The 19,100-nt window shown below is 38.5% G+C and overlaps 1 protein-coding gene across 1 annotated transcript in view; it reads right to left on the bottom strand.

Moving 5' to 3' along the window:
- Positions 1 to 3,326: 3,326 nt before the first annotated feature.
- The window catches only part of EIF3H (eukaryotic translation initiation factor 3 subunit H), an 83,261-nt gene continuing 67,487 nt past the window's right edge, over positions 3,327 to 19,100 (bottom strand). The window contains exons 4-8 of the mRNA XM_027452628.3: positions 18,305 to 18,404; positions 16,779 to 16,928; positions 8,786 to 8,906; positions 5,973 to 6,105; positions 3,327 to 3,588 (exon numbers count right to left, since the gene is read on the bottom strand). Coding sequence (XP_027308429.1) covers positions 3,491 to 3,588; positions 5,973 to 6,105; positions 8,786 to 8,906; positions 16,779 to 16,928; positions 18,305 to 18,404 — 602 coding nt within the window. The 3' untranslated portion in view covers positions 3,327 to 3,490. The remainder of the gene's footprint in view (positions 3,589 to 5,972; positions 6,106 to 8,785; positions 8,907 to 16,778; positions 16,929 to 18,304; positions 18,405 to 19,100) is intronic.

Raw genomic sequence — 19,100 nt, 5'->3', positions numbered from 1 at the left:
ATCTGCAGCATCCAGTCCTCCTCCACTGTTCACTCCATGCAGATGCAAACATCCCACAAACGCTACCTGTCCTTAGCTGGTAGTAGCTTATAGTAACTCTGTTCAGCTCTGCACAGAAGTCCTAATTTCAACAGGATGCAGAAATGGAGAAATTCAGGTTCTAAAACATTTAGCCATTTGGAAGAATATTGTGTGGAGGTAAGAAGAAAATGGACATGATAATGTGCATAGAATAATTGGGGAAGCCGTGGTTTCCTCCGTGGGAGCACTCTGCTGCAGAATACTTACAACTCAGTGGAAGTTGCTCCAAAAGGAGTGTGGAATAACTTGGGAGTGTGGAATACTGCTTCGTAACTTGATATAGAGATAACAGCGTGCCAATTATGTTTGGATTACAGAAAAGTTCTTCCCCATTTGGTTTAATTTTCCTTAAATATTAATGTTAGGGATTCGTCACTGATAACAACTGTGGAATTAACTAAGGAATTGCATGTATTTTCTTAGTTTACCAAAGGATGATCCGAAGTGCAACATCCTTTCCTACTGCCTGTCCTGACGATAATTTCAGAGCTGTCAATATCATCAGACATTTTGGTGCGTTAGAAAGACTCAGTGATTATCCTGCTCCACTCTGTGCTTGTGTCAGAGCAGGAGCACAGAGTCCATTACGTCAGTCCTCGGAGAGGGCGTTACCTCTAACTACAGGAACAGGAACTTTCTATTTATGCGATACCAAACTGCACCCACCCTACCTTACACCAGCAAAACCTTGGGGCCTCGGAGCACACCCCGTTAGCAGGCAGACCCAGCGATGTGACCAAGCTAGAGCTGCCACTTTGGGCGAAGGCACTCCCCACATAGGCTCAATTAAGCACAATTAGTGCATCGTGACAGCTGCAGTGGGACAGAGGCAGTGAATGTCACAGTAAATTGGGAGAAGAACCCAAATATCAGCCAACCAGACGAAAGATGGCACATTTTGTTCTCCACGTGCATATGCAGTACCTGAAGACGGGGGACGGAGATGGGACCTCTGTGCAGAGGCCTTGCTGGCCAGGTTCACTGATGGAAAAAAAGTCAGTGCTGACAGTAAACAACTCTGTTACTGTCTCTGTGGAACTACCATGTGCAACACAGAGCAGTTCTCCTATGCAGCTCCTCTCTATGTGACTCTATGTTCATAGGTTTCGATGCATATGTGAGCTACTTTATGCGACAGCAAAAAGATTTTGTACTGCAGCTCACTACAGATATTAGAATTCACCATCTTTTCATTATTAATGTGGAGAATTATAGGCAAAGAGAACAGAGCAGGTACTCTGGGAAAAGAAAGCAGGTGGGTTTGTATTTTTGGTTTTTTAAAGCCTAAACTCTGTATGACTGCTCAAGAAAAAGAAGTTTTAACTTCTTTAAAGGTGAATTATAAAGATTTTAATGTCACTGCATATTTATTAGTATAAAGAAAAGCCTTCCGCAGCCAAGGATGTGGAAAAATTGTGCTGTGATAATTAGAAATGGGAAGGACATGTCTTACAGAGAATGAGCTGCCAAGCTCACTTTAGGTAGAGAGTGTATAAGAGCCAAGTTCCAGGAATCCAGAGATTGTGGGGAAATCTGACACAGAACCCAGCATGGACACACAGCCCCCTTTAATTCTTAACACCCACAACATTTGTAGACTGACAGCTTCAATTGACTCCACCTCTCTGGCTCAGGTAGACTTCCCCTATTATTTTTTTCACCATGACAAATGACCCAAGTATGATTCGGAAGTCAAATCACCTCCAGAAATCTACTTATGCTTTACCTGCCTTTGTATCATTTCCCTACCTGACTCAAATCCCTACCTTGAGAAGCCACAGTTCTCTACTTAGGTCTTCCATATTTCTTCGTAGGCTATAACTGACATCAAGCACACTCAGTTTAGCTGTATTAAACTCACTCATCTTGTTAACCCCCAACACAGCAAATTACTGCACTCTCTCACATTTACATCCACAATTAAAGACCTGATTCACACATGTACTTTGTTTTTAACCTATTCCAAGTATTTATTTTGCTAACACCTTTTTGTGTAGACCTAGTATGTATGTTACTGCTGCTTCCTTCTATAGACAGCCACTACAGAGCCAGTCCTTTATTCCCAGTTATCCAGAAGATAGTTTACTTCTATCTCAAATGTCCCATCTTATTCTAATTGTTCCTACTTCTCTTCCCTAGTATTTTTTTTTTTGGTCCTTCATAAAACTAGAAAATTAACACTGTTTGAATACTATTTGTATAGGAAACAAAACAATCACGTGGCACTGCAGCAGGACACTTAACAGATCTTTGTTTTCAGATAAGTTTACTGTGTGAAAGTCAACACAAGGGTGCCCAAAGTTTCCAAGTCAAAAAAAAAAAAAAAAGAGACTGGAAATTTGCCAGATATTTGAGGGCTGAAAAAAATTTGCATACATATTTACATAAATACCACAATCACTATAGTTAAGACTGACAAAAACAAGGTCCTACTCTAACCCCCAGTTTTCACACATTTCTGACTTTTCAAAACATTCACCTTGGAGGCTGAAATTTCCCATACTGGGTTTGTATTTAGAGGACGTTATTCATTTACAAAGAAAAAAAACCTTCAGCCATTTTAGGCTCTCAGAACTCATCACATCTTGACATGCAAGAACTTTTTTTTTTTCAAAACGACAGTAACATGAGCAATTTGCCACATATTAAACCCTTTAATCAATGTTCTTAAAAAGTAAAGTAGCCTGAGTTCAGGAATAAATACACGTGCAAAGGATCAAGTTAATGCAGAGTGGTGTAAATGGACACAATACCTACACTAGCTACTCCAGGTTAGCTAGTTCTACAAATTCTTTCATGAAGACATCAGTAGCATATCACTGGACAACAGTCCAGTTGGTGGTGACAGTGGAAGTGGGAACACAGCCTAGCGTGATATGGTGGGGATCAATCTCCAGGGAATACTAATTTCATATGCTGCAACCGTGAAGTCTATGAAACACTTGCAACATGGAAGATCCAATGTGCCAGACTGTCCAAACAGATTAAAATAAAAACAAGCAACTGTTCCAAGTGACTGGCTTATTATGGCTGTAAGTTCTCACTCAAAACTGGGAAAATGTAAATTTCTTCTGTGAAGTCAGCTATACTGAACATTTGTAATAACTTATTTTTATTTAAGATTCCAAGTTAAACCTGTATTATTTGCTATGACTAAACACGAATAACCGCCAAGCACTTAGCAAACCTGAGTGACCACAGAACATTCCAGCCCAATATGGCCAACAAATAAGGAAATACTAAAATATCATTAAAATTTGCCTTTTATTTTTCTTACAGGAGAGTTCTGCACAAACCAACATGACTGTTTTACAAGACTTTTTTCCCAATATACCAAATTTTCAAAAGGATTATTAACAGTATAAAACTGTAAATAACTTTTTCTGTTGAGGCTCATAGCAAAGTTTCTTCAGTTGTTGTAATCTTGGAGAGCCTGAGCCATGAAAAGCTTGCCCAAGTTCTGTGCATTGAACTCCTTAATATTCTGACAGTAGGTATTAATTTGACCTGTCAAGAGGAAAGAAGAAAAAACTTTTTCAGTTGTGAAATTCCGGAAAGACATCCTAGAACATGATTTTTAAAATGCCGCCCCCCCCCCCCAAAAAAAAAAAAAATCAGTAATTTATTTTATTTATGTTATATTTATTTATGTTATATTATTATTTATGTTATTTACAATTTCTGAAAAGACATATGACAGTAAAATGTACAAACATTTTTTGTGGCTGTATTAGAAGCTTAATCACATTAACCAACTGTTCAACTTAGTTGCTCTATAAGTACTATAAAGCTGATTTTCAGTTTTGTTCCTATGCATCTGCTGCCCTATTAAAATACTATAACAAATATTTTCCACTAGCAGATTGAAAGCTGTAGTACTCCTGTTTGGCATTATGCTAGCCTTTTTTTTTCCATCTAATATTTCCCTTTATTAGCTATTTCAAAAATCATCAGGGTATGGAGGCTTGTCAGTGCTATACAAATCAAATGCGCCCATCAAAACATTTTTATACAAGAACTGCTACAAGTTATTTCCCTTGTTAGCTAGGAATAGCAAAACATGAAGCCAGTTTAATCAAAATTAAGACTCTTTAGAAGGCCAATAAACTCTCAATCTAACGCTCTTTTTAAAAAGTTTTTTTAATGCCTCAGAGACAAAAGAGCTAAGTTTCATTCTTTATCCACAAACTTTACTTCATCTGAATTGAAGTGAATCCTTCAATTCTTCCCCTGACTACAGTAAAAGAATAAATGAAGCTTTGGCTGACAACTTTTTTTTTTCCTTGAAGTATAATAGTTTTTAATTCCTTCTCTTCTAGGAGATGATTCATCTGAAACATATCAACACTACCATAACACACGTGTAACACACGTGTGCACACAAACCTGTTTTGTATATTCTAAGCTATGCCAAAGCCAAGTGTGTAAATACGTTACTGCTGCTAGGATTCATTCACTGTTAAAAACTATCAAGACAATAGTTTTCTGAAAGACTCTGGATTGAATAATAAATCAAGAACATTACTCCTTTTAAAAGCAGCACTTATTAGCAGTGTGAAAAAATATCAATACTAATCTAATTATTATTTTTTTAATGTCAAATTACTTACTCTTTCAATACTCTAAACTACCAGGACTTCTATTTAATTTTCTCTCAGTGCAAACCGATGGTGATAACTATCTGATCTAAAATGCCTCCTGTAGTTTAAAGAAAGAAAATTGATTTCTCATGACATTTTCCAAACTTAAATTACTTAGCAGGACATCTAAGTTTTCTGCTCTCTGTTGCCACTGTGAAATCCCAGCTACTTTTGCTTTTGTAGATGGTAAGGGGCAAACAACAAGTTTTGGAACGAACTGTGGCTACACAATGCAACACACCAGAAAACTGAAGGAATATGGGGGTAAGACAACCAAAAATACTGCTGCTTTGTTCCCGTTTACATCTTCCTTCACCTTGAGGTCTGTAGAGATGGGGGCTTGTTTCCCTAGAACTCTGTCCATAAAGATTAAAGAAATTAGCTCAATTCTATGGGAACTTAAAAATATAAATTCTCAGCTTTTGCAACAGCCAGTTCAACACCTAGGGATGTCCGTGGTAACTTAGGGCTGCAGAAAATGAGGCAGAGAACTGCTCTGACTCAATAGTTCCAGCCCAAACAGCTTATTCCTGCCTCCCATCTGTACAGCCCCATAGCTTCTGGAGTTGAGGGAGGAGCTGGGCTGAATGCAGAGAGCAGCTTGACTGCAGCATTCACTACACCCATTTGCACAGAGAGCCATGCTCCGTAGGGCATTTCTCTAGCTCTGCTTTCAAATCCTACTTCACCTTCTCAGAACGGAGCAAGGAAGAGGCTCTTGCTGTTGCTCCTGCCCTTTCCCAGCAACCCATGAAGCACATATGGTCAAGCAGGACCTAGCTACAATGTCTGAGTAAGAAATAAAAGGAACAAGGCTCCATACATCAAGTTTAGAGCTTTACACAGCCATTCTGTTTAAAACATGGTGGTCCACTTTTATAAAAACACTTATGTTCTTATCAGTACCTGTAACATGCCTCAGTTACTTCCCTAGATGGTTTAAAATTTTTCTGTGTGGAAGCTCACTTTCTAACAGAGGCAAGGACTTCCTACTAGCAGTAAAGTTATTATTCTTAGCTACCTTTTTTTTTTTGTGAATATTTCAGGCACCAGGACTGTGGATCAGTTTATTGAAACCACTGCCTTTGACCAAATAAAATAGCATTTGGAATGCAATCAATGCCAAATTACCACACCATAATGTCAAAGGTAATGAACAATTAAGATGACTTCTAGGGTAACAACTGCATTTTCCCCCAAGATAACATTCATATACAAAAAGATGATTAAAAGAGCCTGCTCGGACATTACCTGCAATAAGGAGCGATTCCATTCTTGCAGGGGGCTGTGGTGGTTTAAAAAGTTTATTGATGTCCTCTTCAGGAAGAGGGGCTTCCCCTCGACTTTGACGCTGCATGTTTTCTTGCTGACGTCTCTGCTGGTACTGAAAATAAAGCAACAGAAACAGAATGCAACAGGACTTCCAAAGCACTGATAAGTATTTATTTTCAGATGCTTTTTGCCCAACTAGCAAGTGTGTTTTCAAAACTGCATTTATCCATACAGGGTAAAGAGTCAAGTGAACTGCAAATACCCCCTTATTTAAGGAACAAAATGACAAAGTGAAAAAGTAGCCCAAGCTCTAAAAGGTAACCCCAAATGCAATTCAGTTTATTTCAATTCACTGGTAACAGGTTTTTGTTTTGTTTTGTATTTTTTAAATGCCTCCCTTTAAATACCACCCTCAAGTCAGCACCTTTAAGAAGTGAGGCACTAGAAAATTATGCAGTGCTGAAGTGGTATGGATTGCTTTTTTTTAAAATGCTTTTTGTAGATGTAAATACTGTATCTGACTGAAAGATTTCAGCATAGTAGACAAAACCTCCCCAAGAAAAAAAAAGAAAAAAAAAAGGAAAACTAGGTTAGAATATGAAGATATAAGAAGCCATTACCTCAAATAGCTATATAAAGATAGAAATTCCCAGTTTTATGCAAGTTAAAGGTCAAAACAATATTGATGTGAAAGGGGAAGAGAACTTGATTAAACAAGGTATTTAAAGCCAAAAAATATTAACTCTAAACTAAGAACAAATTCATGGCTGCAACAAAGTAAAATGGTTCATTTTTCCATTTGAGTTATTTAGATATTCTGCCACTTCCATGTCATTTCTTTGTAGGTTACCACAGGATATACTAAAAGAGCAGTTTTTAGAAATTAACCTGCTATTAAAAAATACTGAGATTTGTTTTCAGCACTTCCCTTTTCCATGTAGATTATTCAAACAGATTTTATGGCAGCTGATCATTTTTTAAGCTATTAGATAAACATTTATTCTTGCAGAAGAACATAAGTTCAAAAACACGTATGTGAGATTTTGTACTGGATGTCAGAGCCAGGAATTAAAGTTGTAAGCTTTGTCCACCAGAGTCCTCATACTCAACACAAAAAAAAAAAATCCTTAAAATAAACAAACCAAATTGTACAGGGTGTTTTCTCTCACTTAAATGTATCTGTGCACAAGAGTTTTGAGAACAGTTCATACTTGGTGGCGTACTGAAATGAAGTAATTTTTTTTCCAGTAGTAGTGACAAATACATGTTTTTGGACATTGTTAAAAATAAAATCTTAAATGCCCATATTTGTATGTGAATTTCATGCAGCCTCTTCTTTCTTTGCATTACCCCATTCACTTCTCAGCAGTCTGCCTATTATTCTCTATTGAAATGGCTTGCTCTTAATCACAATTGCTCCGTTTTAAAAATGAAGTTAAGACCACTAACTATGCTGCAATGAGCCACTACTAAAGCAGTTATAGTTAGTAAAGCAATGAACTGGGACACCATGGAACCTACTTAGGTCTGCTTTTCCAAATAAATAGAACCTCTTGTTATTCACAAAGCCTTTGAAGTGTATGCCATCTTTCTACTCAAATTAGGCAGAAAAGGAAAATAAATCTTCTGAAGATAACATGCAGGAAGCTTCTATGTCCTCAGGAATCACGATGCCAGGACAGACCACTGATCAAGTACTGCCTCCTTAAAATACTCCCTATTCAAGCTATATCTAAGTGAAAAAAGCCAATTTTGATTTTGAAGTAGTCAGTGATGAAGCATTTCACATGAACCACAGGTACTCTCTTTAATAATTAGCTACTTTCTACAGCAATACCTGCAATATTTTATCTGCAAACTGGCCTGTCCCAGTTTCAGTTGGCCAATATTGAATCTTGTCATATCTCTGTCTGTTAGATTAAAGAGTTCAAATTTATTTTTCACATAGGTACTTCTTGAGTAAGCAGGTCACTTCGTAACTTCACTTATCACATGAAGCAAATTGCATTCATTAAGATCTGCTTTCAAGGCTTTTAAATCATTCCCATAGAGCTTTTTGCCAATTTACCAGCCTTCTTCTATAATTAGACACAGTATTGCTTTATCAAATGCAGCAACAGCAATTAAAGTCTCAAAATCACAGTATGGTTGAAAGCTGGAAGAGACCTCAGGAGGTTATCTGGTCCAACCCTGCTGTTCAAGCAGGGCCACCTAGAACAGATCTCCACACTCAGTATTCCCTAATCAGATTCTTTTGGGTTTTAAACAGCTCTTTTGGCATTAGGAATTAAAAGCCAACATCACCTGATCAGTATCACTGTCTACTGATACAAACACAACTGAAATGTCATTGCTGATAAGAGGACAGTCCGCTGTCTTTTCCGTCTGGGCTGTTTCTTTACTCCCAAATGCATGACTGTATGTGATGGTATTAAAACACAGAGTTTGCTTTAGAACATTTCACTTGAGATGAAAGAACAGGAACTACACTTACTAATCCACTAATCCTCATGTCCACAGCACATTTATCAATGATTTTGTTTATCATACATCACTAACAAACAAGTAAAATAGCAAAGACAAGCCAATCCACACCACATGTCAACAGAACTGAATCCATTTCATGATTCCCCACTGGCTCTAACATTTTATAACTGCATTTAATGGACATGTTTCTTTAAGAATTTTATCTTGCATAGATCCAGACCCAAACCCATCTGTCTTGGATAATACCCATCAAAACGATCTTTCATGGAAAAAGTCCTTTCATTCAGGTTTTCCGTATTACCAACCTGGTGCTTTTGCTGCTGCTGCTTGCTTACATTCCTCAGGTAGGTATTGTATTTAACAATGTCCTGGCTCATCTCATCCACTCTGTCCATCAGCAGCTGCAGACTCTTCCCAAGGTGATTACTAAAATACAAAAAAAACATTCCTAAAAAACTGAATTTATTAAAAAGCACAAAGTATTGAAATTGAACATTCAAGTCACTTGACAAACTTTTCTGCGCTAATGGCAAAGTTTGCAATTTTTATTTATTTATTTTAGTTCCTTGTTATATTTGTTCATATATATATATATGCGCATATATGATATCTTACCTGGTGTCTCCTCCTCTAGTGTCTTTGCCACATTGAAATTATCACATTTAAATGTTTTGGTCTTTGCAAGGAACCTCATAGCTATGAAAAGCCTTGCTTGAATTCACTGATATTACAGATCCAGGTTAAATGTTTAAAAGAAAACATCTGACGCTTTTGTGGCAACATGCAACACTGAACGACGTTCCAGGAGATGTTTTATTTCAAGTTATTGTTAGGTTTTGTTTTTCTTTTCCCAATATTTCTGACCCGCAGCACGGACAGTTAAATATTCTTCTGAGCTCTATCTCATTCACTAAACTATCAAACTACGCCTGTAGGTTCAGCAGACACCACTTGATTTTCGCTGTTGAGAGGGAGCGTTGCATCCAGCCCAGCCAACTCCACATTCCATACCATAGGCAACATGGAAGCAGCTAGGCTGGGCGCGTCCAGTTCCAGTTATGCGATCTACAGCCTTGGCCAGACAAATGCAGTCTGTTAAACAACTTTTATTGTAACCATTTTTAGCTATTGATTCGGTATTTTGCAGGAACTTAAAGGTATAGCTTCCAAGTCTAAGTTTTGGAACTTCTAAGGTTGGTGCCCATGGAGACAGTATTCACCCTAAATTGTGTTTACAGGGTAGTGCGGTAAAAAGAAGGATACTCACTGCACTGTATTGATCCCTCTGACCAGAACCTAGCTCGTTGGCTCCAGTCTAAGCCTTACCCAGTCCTCCTTGGCTGAAGACCAAGGACTCAAACAGCTAAACTCCATTCTTCTCCTCCTCAACTGCAATCCGCTAGTATTCGTGGAGTTTCTTTCAAATAAAAGCTGTTTGGTGCACTTTTGTTAGAATCCTATCATTCAGTTGTTGCTTTTCCTCATTATCTGAGATTCCTACAGCCTTTTACAATGCATTCCCACCAGCCTACGGACTGGGGTAACTAACTGGAAGAGCCAGTAGGAAATAGGGACATGATGTGAAAGGGAACCACACGTGCAATAGTACACACATCCCTTTTCAAGTGCAAATTACTCACCAAGTCCACAAAATTGACAGCTGTAGACAGACACTGGTAATGTACTGAGGCACTAGAGGATACCTGCTGAGAATATAGCTGAGGACACTTCATCTACAAGTACTGGAACAGCTATTTCACTAGCTGAGCTGCCTGTTCACCCAACAAAACGCTGTATCAGTAGTTTCCAAGCACAATTTATTTACAAGCCAGAGTTTTAAACCTCCAGTTGACTACAGGGGCAGATGGTGACGAGGACTTCAGCTACACACAGCAGAAAGGCGCCACTATAATAATTATTTTTAAACTTAGAGTACTTTTTCCTTTCAGTTCAACATTTCAAGTATTATGATATTTAGAACCGTGGAATATTGCCATGGCCATGGGTGTGCATATTTTCAGGTTTTTATAGAGTTTATGTTATAGCGAGTTAGCGTAAGAACTGGATATTATCAGAAATGCCTATGTAGGTACACACAAATGGCCTTGTAGGGTATGTGGACATCAGGAATACGTAATTATTTTACAGATAGTGTCCGTATGAAATATAGCTGGTTACAAAGAATGATTTTATGTGAATCTCTCTGGGACCAGCTTAGTACAGCAGAATACTGAAACAGGGAGTTATTGTTAGACATTGCAGTAATATAGTGTTTGCTCTCATTGCCAGGGAAACAAAAAGCTAAAAACAGATAACTTAAACAGATGTGAACTGAGACATGAAGTGATAAGTATGCTCCAAATACAGGACAAGCTTTTTCCTCAGTTCTCATGTGCTTGATACGATACCCTTTTTCATTCCATCTCTTAAATAATATATAAAAGCAAATAGAAAGTAATTTGTAAAAATCTCTAGGTGCAATGTTTAGGTAAGTTTTATTTAGCAGAAGTTTATTCTGGTGAGATTTAGAAGGTTAAGTTGTGTTGCTCCAGCCCATAAAACTCACCATACACACAGAGCCCAAAAGCTCTTTTAGGCATCTCCTTACCTTCTGCACTCCTATAGAAAAATCTTTTTTAAAAAATATCACACCGCTCAGTACCTAAACATCTTTAAAGCGATAAAAAAAAAAGTGCACATAACTGTTGTTCACATAACCATAAAGACTCAACTTTGCTACAAGGCTCTGTAATAGTGAAAGGTAGACAACAGTTCTGCACATGCATGTGACAAGTTGTTCTGACAGCACTGGTCACACAGAAACTGCATTTTCAATAGATGCAATTCAGTTAGCTGATTTTGTGAGTCAATTCCATCAAGATTAAATTTAGATTAGCAAGAAGTGACCAATAACAGACCTGCAAAGCAAAAACAGCTGGTGCTGAGAAACCAACATCCATGCTAGATGTGTTTCAGGTGGGATCACCTACCCCTGGTCACCTATCAAACTTCCAGAAATTACCATTTGATACTTATCTGGGTGGTTTGGATGGCATCATCAAAAATGAGGAAAAGAGGCACACACATACAAATTGTCAAAGGGAAGTCTTGTTCTTGTAGGGAAAACAGGCTAGAAAACATGGCCTGCAAAGTAATGCTTGGTGCTGTGCACTTCTGTAACAGCCTAATACTCAATAGGGTATTACCCTTCAACAAAAAGGGCCTTGACACACAGATTACTTCCCATTTCTTATTGAAGGATTATCAAAGATCAAATAATTCTGAGGGTGAGAAGCAAAAACCTGTGACTGTACTACCCTAATCCCTACGTAAGTCACAGTTCTTGTTATTCTGGCTGATGAGCACTGCATTTGGCAGTGTCATGGTCCAGCTTCCATGAGGAAGAAAACATCACCTACGTATTAACTGCACTCGTGTATCACTCACTGCATGAGTGCATCCTGTTAGGATACAGATCTGGCTAAAAGACCTGACTGTAAGCTTCCCTCTGCGTGCGGGAATGCTCGTACCACCAGAGCCTCCCTTTATGGATGCATTTTAAAGAGAGCAAAGGTGTGGTTTGCTCTTGCCAGCACAGCCAGTTTAAGAGGTTCCAGCATCGGCATCTTCCTGCCTCTCCCTCTCCCTTTGCCCAAGGATTACAGCACTCTCAGCTGTATGGATTCAGCTGTTTGCGTGGGCACACTTTAAACTGTTTCAGTGAAATAGTCTACTGTAAATGCAAAAACACCCTCTGTTGGGGTTTCAAAAAAAAAAAAAAAAAAAGAGAGAGAGAGTGAGAGAGACTGAGGGAAAGGCTGGAAGGGAAGAAGAGTGGGAGCCTGACTTTTTCCACCAGACTATTCCACAAAGCTATTTGTGCAGCCATACTCCAAAACAGATGAGGGAATAAAAATCTTTGAGGGTGGGAGGGTTGTAGAGATGAAATGGGGGTAGTGGGGAGGAATGATGCAAGCAGCTGGGGGCTGGAACCTCAACTGGCTCCGCTTCTGTAGGATTCATAGCGTGGAGCTACACATGAAGCCCACATTTCCCTCAGCATCTTTAATCGAGAAAGGACTTCAGATGTACTTGCTGAAGGCCTGAAACATCCAAAACGCAGCCCTCAAGTCAAACACCAAAGCTTAAAAAATAGGCAGCAATTCCCATTGTTTTCAGCTTCCCATGTCCTGCTCATCATTTCAGCTTTCTCTACACACAGGGCCTGTGGGTCTCACAGTTTGCCTTTCTGGAGAAGCCCACTTACCTGCACTGGCCCAGGAGGGAGCAGAGGCACACAGCCTCAGGAATCAATAACCATGCTGCTCCATGGACCTAATTTTGGACTATGGAAACACTGAAGCTGGAGATATCCAAAAAAAGATGACCCTGCAAAACCACCCACAGTCACCCTAAAATAAAGTAGGTGAGCGGGTCCGTTTGTTCTGCTGGCACCCTGGATAAAGATGATGAGAACAGGGAGCACCAAGAACACGCTGTATCTGCTGCTCTCATTTTCCACTTTCCATCAGTCGTGCTGAGGCTCCTCTCAGTCGCTGGTTTTTGGGAAAGGTGCCACCCTGCCCAGCGTTTCTCCTCCTGGGAAGAGCTGCTTTGTGTGGATTAGAGAGGTACTGCTGGGCAAAGCACATCTTTTTGATTAAATATTTCTAAGGAACGTTCCCACCCCACTGCTTAGCAGAAGAACTTGTTTACATCTCAGTGTTTCAGCCTGAATGCAACCTGTGCTCTTTTTAAGAGGATTTTGTTTGAATGAGATATGTAAGTCAGGAGTCTCGAGCTCCATTCCCTTTTCTACTCTGACTTTGATGTGTGCCTTTGGGCAACACATTTACCCTCTCTGTGGCAGCTTCCCCCATCTGCAAATTAGAGATTTTCATAATTATCTTAATAATCCGTTAAGCACACTGCAATTTCTGAATAAGCAGTACAATGTATAAAGGTTATATCGCTTCTGAAAGCCAAAGTAACCCTCCTTATGTCACTTTTGCAAAAATACTGCATCTGATGTTTGAGAAATCTATCTGCCAAGGAGATGTTACTGCAGTAAATGTTCAGCACATGTTTGCTTCTACTGACACACACTATTAGAAAAATTGCTTGAGACAAATTGAGATATTATAGAACAACCCTATTATGAAGCTAGACCACAAAAAAGCTTTTTTTAATTTAAACTAGATCATCAATAGAATAGGGAAGAGATGGATGAGAATGGGAAAGTTGGTTGTAATTATTTCTCTGAAGATCTGGAACATTATCTGACAGGATTTTAATTCTTGAGTCTCTATCAAAAGACTGGCAGTACTCCAAGGTCTTCAAGACATTTTGGTCCTTAAGGGTAGCAGGAGGATAACAGTTTGAGCAAAAGGCCTTTACTTGCTATTACTTGCTGGCTGTATGCTATTCTGCCTCTAACTTCTCTCCCTAGAATATTCCAGTCAATTCACATTTCAGAAGAGAAACACAGATTTATGCTCAAAAAGTAAACTACTGAACTACTACTATACAATTATCACAAATGTACTTCAAAAGGAAAAAGATATTAAGGTGCAGTCAAAGTACCTCAAATAGGTACAGCTTCAAACTCAGACAAGGTGGGTGGCTGAACATGTGAGAATCGTGATGAAACAAACACTCCAGAGGAGAATAACCATGGGTAAATAATTTCATTGCCAAAACCATTGCTTCAGAAGATTATAAAAGGTTCAGGGATGCTCCCAAAGGACCAAAACTCCCACCCCAAACCCTAAAATAAAGTAGCCTTAAAGTTATTGCCAACTAAATCTACAGTGGCAGCGAAGTTCAGTGAAGACCCATATTGACATTAAAAAAAAAAGTTGGTATCTGAGATGGTTCAGCCACAACTAGCCAAAGACAAAAATAAGGAAATACAAAATGAAAATAAGAACTCCAGAAGTGCAGCGGTTTGAACTCCCCTACTTCAGGCAATATATTCTTTGATAGAGAAATCTTGGTAATTGAATTCAAGTAAAAACGAGTTAAATATTTAGGCAAGCAGTATAAGTCACCCTAACAAGAGTAAATGAGCATTTAAATGTTTCTCATTTGCCAGTTGAGTCATACCAATGTAAGATATCATTGAAGGTAACCTGCGTGGTAACTAAAAGCAGCTACAAGGAATTAAAAAAAAAATGCACATACAATAGCCTCCAAACAAACCCACTGGTGTAATTTCCAAAGCTTTAGCCTGCTTCAAATCAAACTAAGCACCTTAAGCTCCTCCAACAGACCAGGTGAGCAAGAAAGAAATGCTGCCAGGAGAGTCCGTTCAAGAGATGTAATTCTGAAAACTGATGAATTGGTTGAACTCCCCGTTATTAGGAAGTTCTAGACTTCGGCAAGCTGAAGAAATTACTGTCAGGATACGGGATAGTAACTGTGTAAGCTCAGAGAAGTACAAAAGGCACTTTCAACCAGATTTATCAATAATCCATTTCCACGGGTGTCCTTGTCAAGAACAGCAAGAACTGGTCTAAGAAAGCACCTATTGAAAAGAAACTCCGATTCAGTAAGAAAAAGCTCCCCTTTTTTCCCTGTTGAGAAGGATTCCTAAGCACAAATGATGGAGAGTTCCCTCTTTCTCTTCGGCTCACGTTTTTCTCTCTCATCTCTGATGCGTGGACCAACACAAAAGCCTGCCTTGTACCTGCTACAATTCCAACACTGTTATTCCAGAAAGAAAAGTAATCTGTACGGTTACTACCTTCTGACTTGAGTCTGGGTAGCCGTACAGCACAGTTCTACAAAAGGTGACGAGCTGCTGAAAAACTACCTGTGGTTTGTGATCTGTTCAAACTCGTTTCCATTTCCAGGATTGTGTTATGTGACTAGTAGCAGCCTGTGTTAGGACCCAGGTCGCTGGGAATGCCAACTCTTTTCCTTATCCTTTCCTGTTCCCAACAGGAACAAACCCCCAGAAGCAATCAAGTCCAAAACTATCTTGTCACCTGGACACCTGGTGCATGCTCAGCGTGGTCCTCCTTTTGCCTGTAAAGTGGTAGATAGAGCCCACTCATCTCCCACATCTAGCACTCACCCTCTCCTCAGATGGCAAAAGTTTTGTGATCTTTGACAAAGCAAAGAGCCTGATAAAGTCTGGAAGTTGGGCAGTTTGGATATCTCAGCAAAAGTACTTTGCCAATCAATTAATTCCAAGGTGCAAAGACGCAACAACTGTACTGAACAAAATTATCAATTAAATATCCTTTGTGACATTAGTAAATTCCCAGGCAGAGTTAGATCCGTTCTCTTGCCCAAGTTCTCTCAGTATCAGACACCTCAAGACGTGCATGTAAGCTCTGGAAAAGGAAACTGAGCAGAAGACTGCTGCCTGAGTTAGCAGTGCATGGGCTGCTAGCAATACCGAACCATTAACAACAGCCTTACGTGGCGAGGTTGCTTGTGTGCAGCTAATCTGGTTGGCAAAGTAAGGAGAGGAGATCAGAACCTTCGCAGATAATACCTTGAGGTAAAAAGTATTACACTCCGAAAACATACTGGTGAATAAATCCAGTTTCCATGCAACAAGATACTGCATCATTTTGTGCATCGGGTTATTTTTATCAGCCCAATAATAACCAAATTAACTATACTGCATCGTGTAAGATTTAAGCACCACCAAATTTCTGATCATACTGCTGGAGGCCACGCCTACCTTGTTATCACAAATAGACTTTTGGAACAAAGTGTTACAAGAACAGAATTATTCTTAGATACAGTTATGAGAAGACCACTCTAAAAACTCTTAATTCCTGACACCATGAATGCTGGTCGTCATAAAAATCAAACTGAGCATGTTTGCCAATTTTTCAGACAGATGATTTTTTTTTTTTTTTAAGTGCAGCCTACAAACTAAAGTAGGACAAATGTGATTTATTTTTTATTAAAATCATATACAGGATTACCTAAGAAATACTTAATAAATTAAATAATATTTAACAGATTAATTTGCCTTAATTTTCTGAAGGCTGGTATTTTCTTGAAGTGAAGAAATATCCGCTACTGGAAGAAATACACTGTTCAAGTAGTACAGGTAAATAGAGATTGCAGACTGATTTTAGTCCTTGAATTTAATGCTATTGTTATACCACGCAGCTTTTCCTTCAGCAAAAACATACGAAGGGTAAAGTCTTAACCCCATTAAAGTCAAGGCAAAGCTTCCATGGACTGTAATGAGACTGGGATTTCACCCAAGGTGTTAAACTGTGGTTTGGGAAAGCGAATAAAAATACATCCATTATTGTAACAAGTACTTACCTGCTAGCCAGACTGAGCAATTCATGTCTATCGGCTACTGCGGATTTCTTTTCCAGTTCCCACAACATCACATTGATCAGGTATGAATTCTTAATTACAATGGGCACTTCTTCAAACATGTTTTCATAAGCAATATTTGCTTTTTTCAAGCTGTGAAACAAGTTAAAAATATTTATTAAAATAACCAGTAACTGCCTTGTTCATTTTGTTGAACTGTTGCTCCAGCTACATTAAATAGGCGATTTTGTTAAAACTCACGATTTTCAGAGTTCCATAATCAAGCAAGAGTCGAGTCTTTTGGTAAGAGACGATTTGCATAGCAAAACCTCACGTTTACAAAGACTAGGAAAAGCTGCTCTAGCAAAAATTCTCAGAAGTCAAGCAGCTGCTTTGCTCGCTAATACATTACTTACATGAAAAAGCCTCCAGCAAGACTGCACTAACAGGATTAACTCTGCCCCTTCCAAAATGCTTTTTTGATTTCCCTACCATCAGGGTTTCTTAAATAGAAGTGAACGGTTAGTTACCACATGACACTGAAACAGCTTTAAAGTTGTAACTGCTACGATGTGCATGTAAAACATTTTTCCCAATACCTAAATAATTAAGAATTTTACTGATCAAAATCAGATTGACAGAATAGTATGTTTTGGAACAATTAAATTCTATGATGGATATTAAAACATAACTTTGTAGAGTATTTTTTAAAAATATATATAAAATACTTTGATTCTTTTACAATGAAGTAGATACTGACAACCTTCCATAAAATCCAGAAATAAAGGCATGATATATAAGTTTCTAAGCAAATATATCCTTAACTTCCGTGTGTGCAGAGGGAATTTTGAAACAAAAACATTTGCCTTTTTTTTTTTTTATAAGCACCAGATTTGTTTGTTCATTATGCTAATTTTATCTTTAGACATAGAAGAATGAAATGATTTAGTTTCTCCTCAACGAATAAAGTTTAACAAGTGCTTGTGATTTTGCTGTTGAACATCAAGCTGTTTGGGGAAAAAGAAGGCAACTCAGTGCTACTCTACTACAAGCAACTACTCTTTTGAAACAGAGTAATTATCCTACTTTTACTCCAGAAGATTGTGTCCACATGGGGGAGTTAATTTGGAATAAATACAGAAGACCAGCTATTCCGGAATACCTGTTCAATTTTCCTTCTGGAAAAAAAGAGCTCAAAGACAGACCAGCTATTTCCCCTTCTTCCCCCTTCCCCAATATTTTTTGACTCTGTTCCCATACACAGCTACCTTCACCATGTTCCTTACAGCTGGCCTGCTGGCCATCTCCAAAATCAGTCCAAGTTCCCCCACTTCTGCCTTTAAATGCCCAAAGACAGACTTTCGTTCCTTCTTGGCACACTGTATCACTACACATAATCTATCCAGTTTCCCCAGCACACGCTATTACATGAGATTTTTAAAATACGGTATTTCATCACCCCATGTACCTTCCTGCCTACCAAATAATCCAGGTAAAGCTATGAGAAAACATTCTTCTCAATTACTTACGCTTCTGGAGAGAAGTCTTTTTCCTTGCAAACTTCCATCAGCTTGGGAGTCAGCCTATATGCCTTCAGTGACAAAGACCCTTGGGCAGTCTTAATAGGATCTGTAAACAAAAATGGAGGAAGATTGTTATAAACCCCAGACTGCTTTTTATTTCAGTATATGAATGACAAACAGGAGGCAAAAAATCTAATTCTTATTTTAAAATTCAGACTACACACAATGGAGACTATAGCAAAAGTATTGTACTGAAATGTAAAATACAGCTGAACTATATACAATGAGGCTAATTAATAAACATAACTTGGCGAACATAGAGGGATATTGACCCATTCTACTTATAACATTATTTCCCCATTAATGGTCTAATTCACGTTTTCTTTTTCCTTCATGTGAACTATCCACATAACTCGTGTAAGAGCTACCCTCATTTAAATATTTTTCCCTCTAGTTATTATGCAGTAAATCAAAATATTCGTTAAGCAGCATTTTACATTAAAAAATCATTTTAGAGTTGCAATAATCCAATTCAGATCAAGTTGCCCCGGTGCTTCACGCACAACAATGTAACCGGTCCATAGAACGATTAATTTTGCCTTGACACACTATACGGAACTTAGGGGGAAATTTTCTAAACAAACTGTTACATTCCTAGGACAAAGAAGCTTAACACTTGCTGCATGATAACGGCTGAAGCATGCCAACATTAGAATAAAAGCTGTGTTAACATTCATGTTGTCTGAAACTTAACACAGTAAAACTTTTAGCAATCGGTGATAAAATGAAAACCAAAATAGAC

Source organism: Anas platyrhynchos, chromosome 2 (assembly GCF_047663525.1).
Source record: "Anas platyrhynchos isolate ZD024472 breed Pekin duck chromosome 2, IASCAAS_PekinDuck_T2T, whole genome shotgun sequence".
Lineage (NCBI taxonomy): Eukaryota > Metazoa > Chordata > Aves > Anseriformes > Anatidae > Anas > Anas platyrhynchos.
Note: the sequence above shows the minus strand (reverse complement) of the source record. Positions and strands in the feature narration are given on the sequence as shown.